At 39.9% G+C, this 20,523-nt stretch overlaps 1 protein-coding gene across 1 annotated transcript in view; it reads left to right on the top strand.

Moving 5' to 3' along the window:
- Nucleotides 1-2,053: 2,053 nt before the first annotated feature.
- The window catches only part of LOC124274644 (mitofusin-2-like), a 30,419-nt gene continuing 11,949 nt past the window's right edge, over nt 2,054-20,523 (top strand). The window contains exons 1-12 of the mRNA XM_046710008.1: nt 2,054-2,100; nt 3,669-3,954; nt 7,468-7,597; nt 11,175-11,337; nt 11,525-11,646; nt 13,550-13,658; nt 14,611-14,715; nt 15,439-15,592; nt 15,865-15,932; nt 16,295-16,416; nt 16,743-16,851; nt 17,893-17,997. Of these exons, the coding sequence (XP_046565964.1) occupies nt 3,756-3,954; nt 7,468-7,597; nt 11,175-11,337; nt 11,525-11,646; nt 13,550-13,658; nt 14,611-14,715; nt 15,439-15,592; nt 15,865-15,932; nt 16,295-16,416; nt 16,743-16,851; nt 17,893-17,997 (1,386 nt within the window). The 5' untranslated portion in view covers nt 2,054-2,100; nt 3,669-3,755. The remainder of the gene's footprint in view (nt 2,101-3,668; nt 3,955-7,467; nt 7,598-11,174; nt 11,338-11,524; nt 11,647-13,549; nt 13,659-14,610; nt 14,716-15,438; nt 15,593-15,864; nt 15,933-16,294; nt 16,417-16,742; nt 16,852-17,892; nt 17,998-20,523) is intronic.

Here is a 20,523-nt window from a genome sequence, read left to right as displayed (position 1 = left end):
AAGCAGCCGCACATACACAGTCACACATACACAGGCATGCACGTCGTCATATGAGCGAAATATTCTAAAGCACGACGTAAAAAAACCAATTTCACCTCACCTCACATTTAAATACTGTATGCCTGTTGTCTGTTGAAAGCGTTGTCTCAGGAAGGTACCGCAACCTTACTTATCAATCTTACCTTAGACACTTAGTCTCTGGAATAAAATTATCTTCTGACATTAATAAAAGTATGTAGGATAACTAGATTTAGCTGTTGGATTTAGAGCTGGAAGCTACAGGCGTCGCCAACCTCTTTAACTAACATGAAGTAGTAGTCTGTGATACTTTATCGGAATAAACGATCTGATATAAATGATATTGAATGTCACCATTGCCATGTGAATTCTATACTTTACTTCTCGCAGATGATAGACATGTTGAGATTGTTCGGGGCATTTTGTAGCTGGGACAATTCGACTGGTACCCGTTTCGATAGCACAAGAAAATAAACACACACTAACAAATACCCTGGAAATGACATCTTTTCGAGATGGTGGTCAGAAACTACAGGATGTATTAGGCAATCACAACAATACTGACTGACTGACTGAGTTTGGTTTTACGCCGCTTTTAGCAATATTCCAGCTACATCAAGGCGGGGGAACACTAGAAATTGGCTTCACACATTGTACCCATGTGGGGATTCGAACCCGGGTCTTCGGCATGACGAGCCAACGCTTTAACCACTAGGCTACCCCACCGCCCCAAATCACAACAATATAATAGTGGGGCTTTATTCTTTTGTATCCGGAACTTGCGTTCGATTTCGAGACACAGAATGATTGTCTGAACGTTTTGTTCAGTTGGAAATTTATCAGCCTAGCTGATTACGAAATTCGACTGACGCAAGATCCTATGAGATGTCGTCAGATTCATCCTTACGGAGTAAAATACATTCATTTTATTAGACTGAACCAATCAGATCAACGAATAATAACACTAAAACCATGTGAATATCCTGACACATACACATGACAGGTATACACCACCCTTGTAGGGCTGGGACGGGTACTCGGGTATTCGAATCCGGGTCGGGTATAGCTGGAGTCGAGTCCTATTTCTAGGAATCGAATATCCGGAAAGGGAGAGAGCACTCTGTAATGACAAGGGCAGACAATAGCTTGTCTTTTTCATGATTGACGTAGCACTCATTTGCATCATTGGTATTGTCTGATTAATAGAGGTTATTATTAACGACTATAATATATCTGCGCATGAGCAGTGAGTAGTCAAGTTACAGTAACAGCAGGAGCGAAAAGTTCAATCTGTGTTTTAAGGAGGAATGTAAATAATGGTGTTACTCTCTATATTGTTTAAACAAACGCAAATTACATAGCTTAATTTCAGTTTCAGTGTCCTTTTGCTATCATTTCAAGTTTTCTTGAAAAATGTCTGTCAACTCGTGATTGAATATTCAGAAAGTTGACAGAAGCGCTTTATTCCTTACATTTCCGGGTACTCGATTCCGATTCGGGTAAGTACATGCGGGTATTCGATTCCAATTTTTTCCTACCCGTCCCAGCCCTAGACCCTTGAGTTCAATCATCTGGTGATTATACACTCGTTTTGGAAACATAGAGAAATTAGAGGTCTTAACAGATTCCTCTTTGGTCCTGGAAAAATAGGTACGATAGAAGTTTTATACATTCATAACACCATTCCCCGTGATCATTATAAAGGCTTGAATCCATATGCCCATAAAAGATATTTCATTATGCACAGCGACCTAAGTAATGTGTTATCATGGCAAGCATGACGAGCCAATTTTTTCAATTAGAATTGTATCAATTTGCCCACTTTTATCCAGTTCATGTTTATAATACTTATTCGGGCCATTTATTCTCTTACATTCGAGAGCATTAACCCGAAACAACATGCCATTATCAATATATCTACAGAGGACAGTGGATTTACTTCATTCTTCCTGTTAATGAACCGGTGTTTCAGCTACAGCTAGTCTGCTCTTTGTTCGTTTCCTTTATGAGTTCACTTTTCGAAACATTGCCTCAATCTCGCGTGTACTTTCGAGAGTTCATTACATCATGGATGCTTACAAGGTATATACAGCATGTGTTTTGCATCATTTTAATGATTTCCATGTTTATTCACAATGCTATGTCAACGAAGGACCCATGCCACGGTCACACTTTCAGTCGGTCACATCTGTGATAGCCTTTACTTTACTTTTTTTCCACTGTAATCAAGGAATAACCGCATGTCCTTTACGCCTAGTGAATGTCATTCTACGAATCAGATTCGGTTTGTGTCTGAACGTTTTGTTGTTGGGGATTTAAAGGATCTGCGATATGTAGTTTTAGAATCACACTGTCTCTCACTATTCAATGGCATCGATTTTGTGTCATGAATGATTGTTAAGGACTATTCACTATTTTTGTTTCTGAAACGGTGAAAGACGGGGAAAGGCACCATCAGAACGAGATCATTTAAATAAACTCGCAACCATCCAAGTATTTTAAAACAAAATTAAATCATAATACATTCTGAAGATTGGTTTAGTTGCATGCCAAGTATAAACCCGTTTATGTTATTGATCATTAATTATATTACATAACACGGAGGAATCAGCTATTATCATTGGACCTGTATGCATGATGGATATGATTTACTGGTCTCGAAAAAGTTGATTTGGTCAGTACAGACAAGCAGATTTGATATCTTTTTTTTTAATCAAGTACTCCTTTGTGGTCCTTAGGCCAAGCCACCTTATGGTAAAGCAATAGCAAGTTTCTTGCTGAAAACGGCTACAGGGCAGGTGAAATAGTCATTGGGCGCAGATCACTTTGTAAACAGGAACTAAATGTTTGTGATAGCTCTGGAGGTAAAGTGTTGGCTCATAAGATTAAGCCACTGGAAACATGTACTAGGTAAAGATCACTACTTTTACACACCAGTGGTTAGGTTCCTTTTGATTGGTCATGAATATCATAAGATGTTTGTATTAAAAATACTGAGACTTCAGAACAATATGATGTATGGGCTGATTTGGAGATACTTATACTATAAAACAGTTACTTTCCATTGTGATATACTGTTCCTGTCTGCGGAATTGTGTCTCTTTGATATGCCCAAACCTGGTGATCACTACTTTGAATCTGAGCCCAGATGGTTTTTAAGTACAATATTTAGGTGTTTTAACCAAACATAAATATTCAAGACCTTACTTTTGCTCCAAGATAATTCTGACACTCAGATATATCTGAAAGACTGTTGAAAGTGGCTTTAAACCACACCACTCACTCTTGCAACTGACTCTTAGTCTTAAGCTAACTACAGTATTCTGATATAACTGAATTACTATTCAAAGTGAATCATTGTGCTGCCAGTGAGTTCATGGCATTAATGATAAAATTGGCCGTCTGTGAAGTTATTTTTTGACTTATTTGTATGTCATGTTTATAGGAATTAACTTCACTACTATGTATTTATTGAGGTATAAACATTCTTATTGCCCTCTGTGCAGAATCACAATCTGTATCACGCCTAATGTTTACACATTCATAAATGCAAGAAGTATTGAAGTCATATCTCAATAAGTCCACTCATTACATTTAACCACTAGTTTAGTTTATGACATAGCCTTGAAGGTTGTCCTTTTCTTTCACAGGTTGAAACCTGACGGACCATTTAAACAGACCACAAAGATTTGTTGGACGCAATCTGTAACTGTGTCAATGGTTGCCGGAGAGTAGAAATGTCTGGAGTAGTACGTAGAATGGAAGAAGTCGATCAGAGGGGGCAGGGGGATATTGGGGGGAGTGCTAGGAACATGGGAAATGGAGGACACAACCAGCGCTCACATTTACAGTTTTTTGGTCAAGCCAAGAAACAGATCAATGACATCTTCAAAGAGATTGGAGAATATGTTCAAGAGACAGACAAGTTTGTTGATGGTGAGTGAATAACGAACAATTCTTAAGAAAATTAATCATAATCATCTAACTAACATGATGAATATGATTGAATAAGTTTGAAAATATGCATGTTTGTCTTACTCATGTAAACCCCAGTATGCCCCTGTTATGTTGATGTCAAGATCCATTTGTAATGATTGAGGGTGAAACAGTATCTGAAACTCTCCAACACAGTGTTACTTAGCTTTTGATGTGATATGTGGGTAACTATGACTCCAGAGCTACAGATAACTTTTGGGGTCATTGAGTTATGTACTCGCTTGTGTTAAAATATAACAAAGTATAAATGGTATTTATATTGCATCTGTAATATGAGAAACGATAAGAAAGACTGCATGTTACCATGTTCATGTGTTGAAATAGAACCTCTCAATTTACCTCAGTTATTTTATCTATGCACCGGTACGCAAGCTAAGATTTGACATCTTTGTGTGTACGCACGTAAGGTCAAACGTATTGAGTATTTACAAAACTTCAAGCGTACTTGTACGCAACTGACTTAATGAGAATTGAGTTTTCACATAAATATTTGCGTAATTTAAGCAGATACGCAGCTTATCTGTACCTCTGGACTCAGTTAACATGGTTAAAGATCACATATACTCTAGAGGGGGTACATACATAAATCATTTATTGGAATTATAATAAATGAAACCCCGTCATTTAAACTACTCATTTCGACATTTAATTAACTTTTATTGCCTTTTTTGACAACAGTGCACAATACTCGCCCGCGAACGAAATTTCGACCGATCAGAGGGGCCCGTCTGTTAGGTAATGTTAGGTATACATATCAGGGGCAATGTAGGATTCATGTACATTTCCGAGGGTAGATTACCTTGTTTACAGTTTTGTCTAAACCTGAAATCGTGACAATTGTTGTGAATAATGAAAGCTTTATGTTTTCACAATATACTGTCAGTTAATCTTGTCACCTGCTTTGCCTAGCTTCTGAGTTACAACTTGTTTTCATAGACGGTTCTGTCAAAATCACAGTAGGACATTAGGAAGGCTGGATGCCCATCAGATGCCGTTATTTGAAAATATCCCTGGTACTTGGCTGATTGTAATAAACATGATAAAGTATCCCAACATTGTAGGATTTTCAGATTTTCTAATGCTTGGATGATATAATGACTGATCCAATTTGATCTTATTTCTTTGTTTTTACCTCGATATTTAATCATGTTATGTAAAAATATGATGTCTATTTCCTGCTATGATATTAAAAACACACATTTGATGTATTTGAATCTGTAAACTAAAGACCGCCTCCGTGGTGTAGTGGTTAGGGCGTCCGCCCGGAGAGCGTCATACCAAAAGACGTTAAAATATGGTACTTGTTGGTCCCTGTCTGGTGCTCGCCATTAATGGGTACAACAAGGACTGGTCGGCACGGAGTCAGTATAATGTTGTCTGAGTGGGGTATTCATGCTTCACTGCGGCATGGTATCTCAGTGGGCTAGCACTATAAAACCAGCTTAAGCCTGGGCTAGTAGAAGCAGCCGCACATACACACACATGCACGTTGTCATATGAACGAAATATTCTAAAGCACGACGTAGAACCCAATTTCACCTCACCTCACCTGTAAACTAAACAACCCCATTTTGCCATTGTTAGAAAAATCTGAAAATTTACTTGGGTAAATAGGTAATAATAATTTTTAAATAACTACATAGCAAATGCTTATGCAATAAGGATGTTCTGTTCGTATCCTCAAAACAGTCTCGGCCCATGATTTTTTCTCAGGCAATCAAACTTGCAATACAGCGATTACTACTCTCTTGCTGTAACCCTTGTTTGGAGGTAAACCTACACATGTTATTTGTAATCATTCACTTGATGGTCAGTTAATAATGAATTTATAACAGGTGTGATTAGTGGCAACACCACTCAGATTACCCGACAATGATTCCCATTTGTCATTTCTCGTGTCTAGAATAAATACTCATCATTATAAATTGAGGTCTGATGTGGCAAATGTATTACATCTTATGTAATATGCACATTGAAGTGCAGCAAGAGGAATTATCGGCTGAGTTACAAAAACAAACATCGATCAAAGGATTAACCGATAACATGCGGTTGATTAATTGCTTTTATCTTGCACAGCGGATTTGTTAATAGGTAGTGTTTATGTATGTGTATTTACTAATCTATTTGAATACACCCTGTCGTAAAGTGTCTGTGTAAAAACGTTAACATCCTTCTTTCAAAGGATTAACAGCCAATAGATTGATTGATTGCTCATTATTGGCTAACTAAATTACTTTTTATAAGAATGGCGGACATCATGCAAGTGGTTGCCAGGTGTGCTATCTTTGGTGACCAATGGGTGACCAATGGGACTATACACCAATGTGAAAAACCTGAAACGATAGATCACTTTTTCATATATTAGACTGTTAAAAGACACATGACATGAAATAAGATTATTTGTCAGCTGCAGATGAATGACATATTATTCTTTTATGTGGATATTGATGGATATTGTCACTTCGACCCACACCTTGCTTCCGTGGAAGAAATCGTTATGTTACAAGTTCTGTCATGCAAAATCCTTTTGGTCATGATTCATACAGATATCTAACTACGAGTATAAAGTACTTTTGATTTTCTAACTTGATGAAAACAAACCATTTTCTCATTGATTCTCAAGCAGACTTTAGCCGTGACGTCACAATTTTTAAAAATGGCGGCGTCCTGTCGCGAACATCCGCCAGTCTGAGAATAAATGCTATTTAGGTTCTTTTTTTTACACCGATCAAAACTACTTTCTACTGGTAGTGAAATATGTATCTGATTGATGACCAATAGGACTTCGCATGACATACCTTATAACATTACAATTTCTCTCTTGGAAGGGAGGTGGGTGTCAATATAATACTACTAACAATATTATTGGGACGTCGACCACAACCTCGCTTCTGAGGAAGAAATCGTTATGATACAAGTTGTGTCATGCAAAATCCTTTTGGTCATCAGTCATATACATATTTTACTACAACTAGTAGTAAGTACGTAGTTTTGATTTGTAACTTCCGTGAAGTGATGATCAGATCTGAAAACACCAGTAAGATATCGTTCCAGGCTTCCAGAACGCTCGCTTCACACTCACAAACATAACCCATTTAGTGTATCTTTAACATGTTTAAAATGACAGTTCATGTCCGCCTTAGTATGCCAAGTAGTGTCTACACCAGCAGCCCTCCAATCCGGCATGCTCTCAATATCGGCACTAGAATTTGGTCCCGGTAGAAGCTAATTTATGTTCATAAACCGCCCTCTATACCGACATTGTGTGCCGGCCCCAACAAATGTCCGTTTAGAAGGCTTCCACTGTATTTATATTTTATTTAATCTTCATCTACCTTGAACTACTTGACACTGGAAAATAGTTGTGTTCAAAAAGGGTTGGAATAGGGTGGTATGATTTCACAACCTGAGCATAGTTTGAACTTAACACTATTCTGTACATAACATCTTCAGAGATTAGAACCAGCTCTCAAGAGATCCTGCCAGCAGATGTTAGTGCAAAGGTCAAGGGCTATAAGGAGAAAGTTCAGGGCATCCGAGAAGTTATACAGAGGAAACACATGAAAGTTGCATTTTTTGGAAGGTGGGTGTTGTTCCCAAGGAAGTACTATGTATTCTCTGAAGCACCTGTGATAACAGTTTTAAACTTAAAGTGATTTGTTGTGTCTCAGGAAGCTTTCTACTCTTTTATGTAACAGTTTTTTCATCAAGATAAGAAGACAGTTAAAACAAGTGAACATTTCATCAAGATAAGATTAAACTAGAGAGAATGTTGTTTTTATATTGAGTCTGTGATATACATGATATTTGCTATATTAGCTACATCATGTACATCACACCAATGTGTAATTGGGAGTGATCAAGGGAGATAACCCCTTATTTGTTTTCCTGGTGATTTCAGAGTTAACATGGTTCATGTGCCATTACTGACTGCTGGGACAAAGGCCCCAACTTTTATCTTTCAGTCATTTTGTGTTAATTATACAATGTATCATTTATTAAGGTACTCTTGCACATACATGAGTTATCTAGATTGGCTCAGAAGCTGGCACAGAGTCTGCAGTTAATGACGGGAACCAGTGTATGAAATAAGCCAAAAACCCAGCCAGACATCAGGGCGGGTAACTTCAAAATGTTACTAGCCCCAAATGGGTTCAACGAGACCAGACACCAAGATATGGTGAATTTATTCAGATGTATGGAATATCTAAAAAAAAATTACCAGACCATCAGGCTGGCTAGCTGTAAATTTAGACCGTCCGTGACAAATCTAGCCCGTCTCGGGCGGTCGGACAGGCCTTATTTCATACACTGCAGGAACTGCAGCAAATTTCATTTGATTGATTGACCTAAGTCACAAGTTGTCTGTGGTATTTGAATTTAACATGTTGAAGAAATAAAGAACTTCAAATGAAATACCAATTTGAATCAATCACAATTGTTCCCAATTTGCCTGATAGGGCACTTTGTCTGGAATTCCAAATAAACAAAAGATCAGTGAAAACTTTCAGGTTTTCAGTTCTGCTATGTACAGTTTTCTTTTGTGCTCTGTATATGGACATGGCCACTGATCCTTTAGTGAGAGACTGTTGAACATCCTGAAGGACTAGCTATTTTGTCTACCTCAGTCTGGCTTGATGCTTTAGTGAGAGACTGTTGAACATTCTGAAGGACTATGTGTTTTGTCAACCTCAGTCTGGCTTGATGCTTTAGTGAGAGACTGTTGAACATCCTGAAGGACTATGTGTTTTGTCTACCTCAGTCTGGCTTGATCCTTTAGTGAGGAACTGTTGAACATCCTGAAGGACTATGTGTTTTGTCTACCTCAGTCTGGCTTGATCCTTTAGTGAGAGACTGTTGAACATCCTGAAGGACTATGTGTTTTGTCTACCTCAGTCTGGCTTGATGCTTTAGTGAGAGACTGTTGAACATCCTGAAGGACTATGTGTTTTGTCTACCTCAGTCTGGCTTGATCCTTTAGTGATAGACTGTTGAACATCCTGAAGGACTATGTGTTTTGTCTACCTCAGTCTGGCTTGATCCTTTAGTGAGAGACTGTTGAACATCCAGAATGTAATATGTGTTTTGTCTACCTCAGTCTGGCTTGATCCTTTAGTGAGAGACTGTTGAACATCCTGAAGAACTATGTGTTTTGTCTACCTCAGTCTGGCTTGATCCTTTAGTGAGAGAATGTTGAACATCCTGAAGGACTATGTGTTTTGTCTACCTCAATCTGGCTTGATCCTTTAGTGAGAGACGAACATCCTGAAGGACTATGTGTTTTGTCTACGTCAGTCTGGCTTGATCCTTTAGTGAGAGACTGTTGAACATCCTGAAGGACTATGTGTTTTGTCTTCCTCAGTCTGGCATGATCCTTTAGTGAGAGACTGTTGAACATCCTGAAGGACTATGTGTTTTGTCTACCTCAGTCTGGCTTGATCCTTTAGTGAGAGACTGTTGAACATCCTGAAGGACTATGTGTTTTGTCTACCTCAGTCTGGCTTGATGCTTTAGTGATAGACTGTTGAACATCCTGAAGGACTATGTGTTTTGTCTACCTCAGTCTGGCTTGATCCTTTAGTGAGAGACTGTTGAACATCCTGAAGGACTATGCGTTTTGTCTACCTCAGTCTGGCTTGATCCTTTAGTGAGAGGCTGTTGAACATCCTGAAGGACTATGTGTTTTGTCTACCTCAGTCTGGCTTGATGCTTTAGTGAGAGACTGTTGAACATCCTGAAGGACTATGTGTTTTGTCTTCCTCAGTCTGGCTTGATGCTTTAGTGAGAGACTGTTGAACATCCTGAAGGACTATGTGTTTTGTCAACCTCAGTCTGGCTTGATCCTTTAGTGAGAGACTGTTGAACATCCTGAAGGACTATGTGTTTTGTCAACCTCAGTCTGGCTTGATCCTTTAGTGATAGACTGTTGAACATCCTGAAGGACTATGTGTTTTGTCTACCTCAGTCTGGCTTGATGCTTTAGTGAGAGACTGTTGAACATCCTGAAGGACTATGTGTTTTGTCTACCTCAGTCTGGCTTGATCCTTTAGTGAGAGACTGTTGAACATCCTGAAGGACTATGTGTTTTGTCTACCTCAGTCTGGCTTGATCCTTTAGTGAGAGACTGTTGAACATCCTGAAGGACTATGTGTTTTGTCTACCTCAGTCTGGCTTGATCCTTTAGTGAGAGACTGTTGAACATCCTGAAGGACTATGTGTTTTGTCTACCTCAGTCTGGCTTGATCCTTTAGTGAGAGACTGTTGAAAATCCTGAAGGACTATGTGTTTTGTCTACCTCAGTCTGGCTTGATCCTTTAGTGAGAGACCGTTGAACATCCTGAAGGACTATGTGTTTTGTCTTCCTCAGTCTGGCTTGATCCTTTAGTGAGACACTGTTGAACATCCTGAAGGACTATGTGTTTTGTCTACCTCAGTCTGGCTTGATGCTTTAGTGAGAGACTTTTGAACATCCTGAAGGACTAGCTGTTTTGTGTACCTCAGTCTGGCTTGATCCTTTAGTGAGAGACTGTTGAACATCCTGAAGGACTATGTGTTTTGTCTACCTCAGTCTGGCTTGATCCTTTAGTGAGAGACCGTTGAACATCCTGAAGGACTATGTGTTTTGTCTACCTCAGTCTGGCTTGATCCTTTAGTGAGAGACCGTTGAACATCCTGAAGGGCTATGTGTTTTGTCTACCTCAGTCTGGCTTGATCCTTTAGTGAGAGACTGTTGAACATCCTGAAGGACTATGTGTTTTGTCTACCTCAGTCTGACTTGATCCTTTAGTGAGAGACCGTTGAACATCCTGAAGGACTATGTGTTTTGTCTACCTCAGTCAGGCTTGTTTTTCAAAATAGGAATAACTATCAGGACTCAGAACAATTAGACATAAAATAGGAGTTGGTGATGTATGTTCTGAGTTTGGCTGTAAATGGTGTTTGAAATAGACGTCGAAGATGTGAGACTGCAGAGTGTATTTTAAGTATTGTTTGTATTGAAGTTAAGATAGAGGGAACTGACTCCTAATTCTGAATACTTTATTGTATTCTATTAATGTCCTCCACACCTAAGGATGTGTAACAACTTGACTGGTGCTGGTAATGTTGGTGTAACACATTTTATGTTCAAAGGTGAAGTTTGATGTGGGTTTTGTCTGCAGAACTTCCAATGGAAAGAGCACCGTCATCAACGCCATGTTGCGAGACAAGATTATGCCGAGTGGGATTGGCCACACCACTCACTGCTTCATCCAGGTGGAAGGGTCTGACTCCACAGAAGCCTGTCTTCTCACTGAGGAGTCCGACCAACCCAAGAACCTCGGGGTAACACATTTGACAACTCTCAGCATTTAGGACATAGAGAATATAGTTTTTACATACGAGGAGGGATTGTTAACAGATATGAAAGTGCGATGTACATAATTTATTCACCATTTGTCTTGCTTTTATCATGTTTATATTCATGTTTATATTGGCATAATGTGCCTAATATTGGTTTGATTCTTTCCAGTCAATCAAACAGTTGGCCCACAATCTGAGTGATCAGAGACTCAAGTCTAACTCTCTTATTCGGATCATGTGGCCCAAGGATAAGTGTCGCCTATTGAGAGAGGATGTGGTGTTTGTAGACAGGTAAGTTAGAAGTATCAGTAGGAATTTAAAGTACTTGCAAGATGTGAATTTAGCAGATTGTATGGTTACAACTGTGTATTGACTGATTGTGTCTTACGGTATCCTGATGGCTCGAGATATTGTTTGTTGTCAGTTACTGATTTACCTGGAACGGACTCCATTGTTTTAGGGTGGAATAGTGTTGACTGCAATGTAACTTTAAAAACACTTAGTATATTTGGCAGTGGGTAGTCTTGTGGGAGACAATTCTCTCATGAATGAGGTCTGTTTTGAGTAACCAGCATGGTTAGAGTGAGTGAGTCCCCTCCTCAATATTGCTGGTCTAAAAGCATCATAAACTAAAGTTGTCCCCCGTCGCAACACTGCACGGGGGACTATGTATTCAGCGGCATCCGTCCGTCCTGATTCTTGTTAACCAGATATCTCATGAACCGTTGTACCCAATGTCTTTCAAATTTGGTGACAGCCTACATTGGGGGATTACACAGACACCAGTCGGTTTTGGTGACCTTGACCTTAATTTCAAGGTCACCATGACACTTTGACCACTCATCAAACTCTTGTTGATGCAATATCTCATGAACTGTTGTGCCCAATGTCTTCAAATTTGGTGACAGCCTACATTTGGGAATTATGCAGACACCAGTCAATTTGGTGAATTTGACCTTATTTTCAAGGCCACCATGGCACTTTGACCACTTTTCAAACTCTTAACGTGATATCTCATGCACTGTAGTACCCAATACAGTTGTGCCCCCGTTTATCCGGACCTTTGTGTTTGTCTTGAAATTGTCCAGATAAACGAATTTCCGGACATCTGAACCACGGACCATATGTAAAAAAACATACAAAGAAATGAATATAATAGACCCCGGACGTAATCTTTATTGATAGGACGTCAACAAATAACAGTGGATACATCAAATCACATCTTGTCAAATAAAGAAGTCAAGTCAATAACACGTGCGAACATATCTGTACATTCATCTGTCCGTTAAATGCTAGGAACCAATCACGAAATAGTTCTGATGTCATCCACACATTCACATTGTTCCTGTACCTAACATAAACTTCCAGATTAAAGTCACTACCAAAACAACGGGGACGTCTGGCCTTGCCAATCACAACTTAAAATTAACTCAGTGTCACCTTGCTAATTACAGGTAGTTAATCCTCTCCCGCTTCAAAGACTGCCGACTTCTTTTAGGTTAGGGCATGCAAGGCCACTCGGTAAAATGCGTGTGTAAACATACTGACCAGTGCTCAGCCATCCAGATATACGAGAAATAAATGCACATAATTTAGCTTTTTGTACCTGAAAATGACTGTCCGGTTACGGAAACTGAATTTCTGGATAAGTGAGTAATTTTACAACATTTTGAATTCGTTTTAAGGAATTTTCATTCAGAAGGCGAGTTTTCCGGATATCTGAGGTTCGGATAAACGAGGCATGACTGGTATCTTCAAATTTGGTGACAGCCTACATTGGGGGATTAAGGAGACATCATTTGATTTGGGTGACCTTGACCTTATCTTCAAGGTCACCACGACACTTGACAACTTTTCAAACTTATGTAAATGTGATATCTCATAAAACATTGCACCCAATTTCTTCAATTATGTCGACAGCCTACATTGGGTGATTATGCAGACATCAGTCATTTCTTGTATGTGAACAAAAAATGAAAAGTAGTAAATATGTTATAAATGTTTCATTCTCTTTAGCGGTGGGTACATTGCCATGTTAGTGGCAAACACTTGATTCTCTTACGTTAAAGTGATTTGGTGATTCTGTGTCTTCTGTGATTAGGTTATTGGTGTGTGTCCATTCCGCCATTCATTCCCCTCAAAATACAATGGATGAATTTGCTCATCATCTCATTGTTGCCCTTGTTTGTTTCAGCCCTGGCATCGACGTTGACCCTGACCTTGACTCCTGGATCGACCAGTTCTGTCTGGATGCAGATGTGTTTGTGCTGGTGGCCAATGCAGAGTCCACCCTGATGCAGACAGTGAGTACACTACACAGACTCTCTCTCTCTCTCTCTCTCTCTGCGTGTGTGTGTGTGTGTGTGTGTGTGTGTGTGTGTGTGTGTGTGTGTGTGTGTGTGTGTGAGTGAGTGAGTGAGTGAGTGAGTGAGAGAGAGAGAGAGATACACCTATGTACTGGTGGCCACCCTCATGCAGACAGTGACTACACTACACAGACAGTGGGAGATTCATACACCGATGTGCTGGTGTTATGATACACACTTTTACCAATGAATGGATTTGTGATTTGTATTGAATTTATGGAGTTATGTTGACAAAGTTATTTGGTTTTTAGTTCATCGTTACACTCACCAACGTTTTAGCTGTTTGGCATCTGTTTATGGATAAATAATGGTATAGAGGTTGCTTGGGATACAGTCGTACCTGGAATCCCCATGGAGTCAAAGTTTGTGCTGTAATTTAGTCTAAGCAGGGTAGACACCTTTTTCAACAAAAATTGGTATAAATATCAAACAGAACCTAAAGTGGTGCCTTTTGCTATTTGCAGATTTTTGGCATTTTTACTTGTCCCGGTTTCCATGGAAACGATTCAGTCTTAGTCTCAAGAAGGAATGGTGGGCTTCGTTTCTGGAGCACAACTCGAAAACCGTTCAATATCTTTCTACAAGACTAAGCAGATATATGAGACAGATCTTGAAGTGTTTTTTTTCGCTATATGCAGATTTTTGGCAGTTATTTTTTTATGATTTCTATTTTTCATGATTTATATTAGATTTGGACTTAGTGAAAAAGAATCAAGTTGGACTTAAAGTAACTGTCAGATGATTTGTTCATTCAAATTTGTTTGGGCCGGGGGGATTTGTCATCTTCTGATGAAGACCGTGTCTTAGCCTGTTGAAAGTTTGGAAGGGCTTTGAGCCCTTTATTGAGCTTCAAGTGTTACCATACTCAATCACTCATTCACTCTTGCAGGAGAAGAACTTCTTCCACAAAGTGAGCTCTCGCCTTTCGAAACCCAACATCTTTGTACTCCAAAACCGCTGGGATGTGTCCGCTATGGAGGAGGATGTGGAAGATGTAAGTATATTCCTATCCCATGGATGTAGAACACTGTTGTAAATGTGTGTCAGCTGCAGCTTGATTCACAGCTGTGAAATTACACAATTCAGAATATTGAAGTTATCACTTGTTTGTAATACTATGTCACATGATAAAACCTGTTGGTTATTATGTGGCTAATATTCACTCATAATTACAGTCAGTCATGGGATGCTCATTCCAGCCCATGTAAGACAAAATATATAAGGTGAAGGACAGTTAGGTAGCCTAGCGGTTCAAGCGTTTGTTCGTCATGCCAAAGCCCCAGGTTCTATTCCTCACATATGTACAATGTGTGAGGCCCATATGATGAAATATTGCTAGATATGATGTAAAACCACTCACTCACTCACTCACTCACTCACTCACTCTCTCTCTCTCTCTCTCTCTCTCTCTCTCTCTCTCTCTTTCTCTTTCTCTTTCTCTCTCTCTCTTTCTCGCTCTCTCTCTTTCTCTTTCTCGCTCTCTCTCTCTCTCTCTTTCTCCCGCTCTCTCTCTCTCTCTCTCTCTCTCTCTCTCTTTCTCTTTCTCGCTCTCTCTCTCTCTCGCTCTCTCTCTCTCTCTCCCTTTCTCCCCCTCTCTCTCTCTCTCTTGTTCATGCTGTACACCACTGGTTGTCTTGGCCCAGCCTTGTTTGTTTTCGGTCGGTTATATTCCCGACTGTTGAAACTATGTGTCACTAACCACTGGTCTCTGTTGTAGGTGAGGAAGCAGCACATGGAGAGGAACATTGAGTTCTTTGTGGACGAGCTGAAGGTGGTTGACAAGAAGACAGCCGAGGACCGAGTGTTCTTTGTGTCAGCTCGTGAGGCACTGGTTTCCAGGCTGCACCAGGACAAAGGAACGCCTACCCCCAGTAAGATGTCTTTTTCAGTGTAGACTACACTACACAAGCCCTGTTAATACATAAACCTGTTTTCTAGACATTTACTGATGGGATCACGACCATCCACTATATCAGGATTTCTTTGGATTTGATCTTGAGAAAACTGAACTTTATCCCAAATATATAAAGGCTTCACAATGTTTCTTATGTAAATCATCTTTCTATGTTTGTTGACTTCTTCAGTATGTGTAAACAATTGAAGTTGGGGACACTTGAATCCAAACATGAATTCCTTGTTGCAGGTGGTGTATTGCAGGATGGGTTTCAAATACGACTTTTCGAATTTGCGAATTTTGAAAACCAATTTGAGGTATGTGCTTGTATTTGTGTATGTCTCATTTCTATATCTAAGTCTGCTCTGTGGGTTAGGTTTAGTCTCCCATGCTTATTGTATGAGATGACGCAGTGGATGGGTGTTCAATTAAACAGGAAATCTTAGTCACATAGGGATTTCTTGGTATAACTTAGTGTCAGAAGTAATTGAAGACTTGTCAGAGCAGTGTTATCATTGTATCCCAATTGTGAAGATGGATGCTCATGATTGATCATAGGATTGTCTGGTCTGGTCCAATCTTGGTTATTTACAGACCGCCGCCATATTGGTTTGATAATGCTGAGTGCAGTTTTAAACACCAAACAAATGTTAAACACAGCTTACTTTCTGTCCTTTAGCAATGCATCTCCAAGTCTGCTGTGAAGACCAAGTTTGAGCAGCACACTGAGAGGGGCAAGTCCATCACATCCGATGTCAGGGGAATCATGGAGCAAGCCTTCAACACAAGTCTGCAGCTGAAGTAAGTCACATTATACTACAAAGTCATTCCTATAACACTTGCATTCCTGTATGCTGTCTGTGCTCAAGTTGTTTGAATCTGTTGCCTGCAACATTTCTTTTTTTCGTATGTTTCTTTATGGATATTATGTCTTACCTATCATCTGTCATGATGTAATTATCGAAAATCAAGGCATATTGTTTAAAGTCACAGACTTTGCATGTGATGTAAGATGTAAATGTTGGCTATGGTGTCACTGGATTTTAAGAGACATGGAGATAGTGGAAAGGTGGTACTGTTGTCAGCATGGTTGCTCCTCTGTCTCTAGAACTGACCAGGAAAATAAGCGACAGGAAGCGAGGGGATGAGCTGGACTTCCTGGTGAAGCAGCTGACCTTGCTGACCAACGAGGTGAAGGATAAGATCAAGGCTATGGTGGAAGAGGTGGAGAGGAAGGTAACAGTCTTGTGCTTTTTCTGACCTCAACCCTGTGGCATTACTATAGGATCTTCAATGGAGTTAAAGACCGCCTCTATGGTGTAGTGGTTAGAGCTTTCACCCGGAGAGCGGAAGATCGGGGTTCGATCCCCGGCCACGTCATATGAAAAGACGTTAAAATATGGTACTTGTTGGTCCCTGTCTGGCGCTCGGCATTAATGTGTACAACAAGGACTGGTCGGCTTGGAGTCAGTATGAGTGAAATATTCTCAAGCACGACATTAAACCCAATTTCATCTCACCTCTCTTCACCTCAATGGAGTTAAAACAGGATTAGGTTAGATCCTGTGGGGTTACAATTGGTCCCATCCTGTGGGTTTACGTCCTACACTCTGGGGTCAAAACAGTTGCCACCTGTAGGGTTAGTATGGGTCCTACCCTGAGGGGTCAGAATGGGTCCCACGCTGCGGGGTAAGAATGTGTCTTTTCCGGTAGGGGTAGAAGGAGTTTTACCCTGTGGGTTGCGAATAGGTCCCATCCTCTGGGGTTAGAATGCATCTTGCCCAGTGCGGTTAGAATGGGTCCCACCCTGTGGGGTTAGAATGGGTCCCACCCTGTGGGGGTCAGAACATGTCTCACCCTGTGGGGTTAGAATGGGTCTTACCCTGGGGGGTCAGAATGGGTGCCACCCTTTGGGGTCAGAATGGGTCCCTGTGGGGATGGCCCCATGAGGTTAGATCCTATCCTGTTTGATTAGAATGGATTAGGCCCCATCCCATACGCATAAAAGGAAAAGTGTGGCATATAAATTGATCTTATGATAAGGTTTGGAATTTCAATCCATGGTGATAAGGGAGTTTGTTCATAATAATATTTATGTCAACCACAGCCTGCCGTAATGTTTTTATTATTTACAGGTCTCTTTGATACAGAAGAAATACTGCTACGTTGGCATAAAAGAATATTCAATCACCGAAGATTTGTACATATGATACCTTGGCATTGAAACCAAATTCATGTTCTATTTGTTGAGTTCAAACAAAGATATGTCATGTACAGGTGGGCACAGCACTGAGTGAGGAGATCCGCCGCCTGTCCCTCCTGGTGGAGGAATATGACCACCCCTTCCATGCTGACAACGTCACTCTCAAACATTACAAGAAGGTGAGCACAACAACACCTTGTACCTCAACCCAAGCTGGAATGCTCATATGAACTAGACAGCTCTTACTGTGGTCATAATAAGTTAATTATCAAATTTTTATTCCTGCCTGTCTACCCCCCAGCCCATGGGGCATCCTTAAATCTCTACTTCAGACGAAGAAATTCACTCTGTGTGTACCAATGAAGATCCGGGTTAAAATTGGTCTTCTGCAACCCATGTTTGTCGTAAGAGGCTACTAACGGGATCAGGTGGTCAGGCTTGCTGACTTTGATGGCACATGTCATCGGTTCCCAATTGCGTAGCTTGATGCTCATGATGTCAATGGCTGGATTGTCTGGTCCAGACTGACTCAAACAAAAAACAAACTAACTATTTGTTCTAAACTTTGTTTACTTAATGAAACACACCATACACTAGGTCTTCCAAACATTCACGCTTCTAGTTAATCACATCTGATGACGAGCTTATGTCCACAGATGTCAATCATTTCCTTACAAAAATACTTAAAGTAAAATGCCTGATCTCACATCTGTTATATATATGTGTATATAAAAATTGATAATTAATTTCTTATGGCCTCTGGTATCTGATAATCAGAATGTGTTTGCATTTGACTTCGACATATACTATTCAATGTTTGATAAGGATATTCAGTTATGTTAATTTATGTATCATGGAGAAATAGGAAAATATCCTGATCTAAAGTTGTATAGCATGGTATGTCATACTCACATCAGCCCACATGTTTCATGGACTGTAAATACCATCCAGCATACATGACAGGTAATGTTGATGTGGGGTGACCCACAGTGCATTCTCACCTGGTTTCCATGGCTACACCATCCCCTAACATAAGATAGGTCAGTACTATAAGACCAGCTTCTCAATTTGGCATCCATGCTATTGTATGAAGTTTTTTAAAACCAGTATCTAACACTGTTGTGTTGAATCTTGATGTGTCGAAATTACGTTGATCTCAAATTAAAGCTTCGTCACCTTGTATTCCATATTAAGTTTTGTAGTTGCAGCAATCATTATGGAAAACTTGGAGTATTTACGTTGACTCTTTCAACACAATGATGTTTGATAGTATACCATGCATGGACCTTCATTGCAACAACTTTCTACAAATACCTGCCTTATTTCTGCTCTTTAGGGTGCAGTTATACATGTCAATCTAAGTATACAATTCCATCTAAGGTGATTTTAACTCCCATACCTGAACATAGACTTGTCAGTTGAGATTGTTTTGTACAAAAATGCCGAGAGGGTTGTTGTACAAGGGGAACTTAGCTCTAAACTGATTGTAACACCCATACCTTAACATAGACTTATGACAGTTGAGATTGTTTTGTACGAAAATGCTGATGGGGTTGTTGTACAAGGGGGAACTTAGCTCTAAAGTGATTGTAACACCCATACCTTAACATAGACTCATGACAGTCTTAGCGCTTAGAGTAAACCAGATTTTGGTTTGAGGGTTTCTTACGACTGAAGTTTGTAAAAGGCAATGAAGAAAAATAGAGGGTACTTCTGTTTAGTGACAATTTTACATTACATATTCAAGAAACGGTGAATTACCTGTTCAGTGGAACACCATTAAGGAAGGAAAATATTTGTAATTATTGTTTGTAAAATAAGAACTTTAGAAAGTTGTTGAAGTGAAGTGACTTGTGTAAACCATTTGTCTTTTCAGGGGGAGTTGTTTGATTCCATGTTTCAATTAAAATATGTAAAGTAGCTCGGCATTCAACTAAATACTGCACATGAAACAGTTTGAAACAAGTTGATGTGTAGTTCCAACTTTGCTTTGCAAGGATCTCCACACTTATGTTGAGGCGTCACTGTGTCGCAACATGGTCGGACGATGCACGTCGTCCATCTTGAGGCGCATGGACAACACCGAGGTGTGGATGACAGGTAAGAGAGGTCGGTGTCGTCATCATGTGACCTCATCTTGTGACCTGTGGAGTGCAGTGAGCTCATAGCGGGAATGCACAGACCCTGCCATTGTGACTCATCAATCCATTTTCATTGTTTCAGATTTGTTTTCTCTTCGAAGCTTGCATGCTCCATGTTTTATGTCCTAATTTCATCATCATGCTTTACTTTTCAGTGCTGGTGCACCTGTGTCATTTGGTTTTACTTAGTTGCCATGGCTACTGAATCACCATGCTCATCTTAGTTTTGAATTAATCTGCTGTGCCTAATGTCTGCCCTATAATGCCTCTAAGTGACACAATACAGAAGCTTCATCGATCAGATTAACAAGAGCTTCGTACTAAACTAGCCATGTCAGGTGTCTTGCCTGCTTATAATTAGCAATGGAAACATTGTTGAAACCACCAGATTTATCTACACCTGCTTTGTGGCTGATATTTTTCTGACAGTGAGCAACAAATATCAGTGAAATGTCCTGAATTGGAATTACACATTTCCAACTTCATGTTGAATTTACAGGTAATGTAATAGCAAGGTAGTGGTGACTTTTACTGATAACCTGACCAATATATAGATAATGAGGC

The sequence above is a fragment of the Haliotis rubra genome, unplaced genomic scaffold, assembly GCF_003918875.1.
Source record: "Haliotis rubra isolate DU_JTF1 unplaced genomic scaffold, ASM391887v1 Scf1040, whole genome shotgun sequence".
NCBI classification, from domain to species: domain Eukaryota; kingdom Metazoa; phylum Mollusca; class Gastropoda; order Lepetellida; family Haliotidae; genus Haliotis; species Haliotis rubra.
This window is presented reverse-complemented; position numbering and strand designations above follow the sequence as displayed.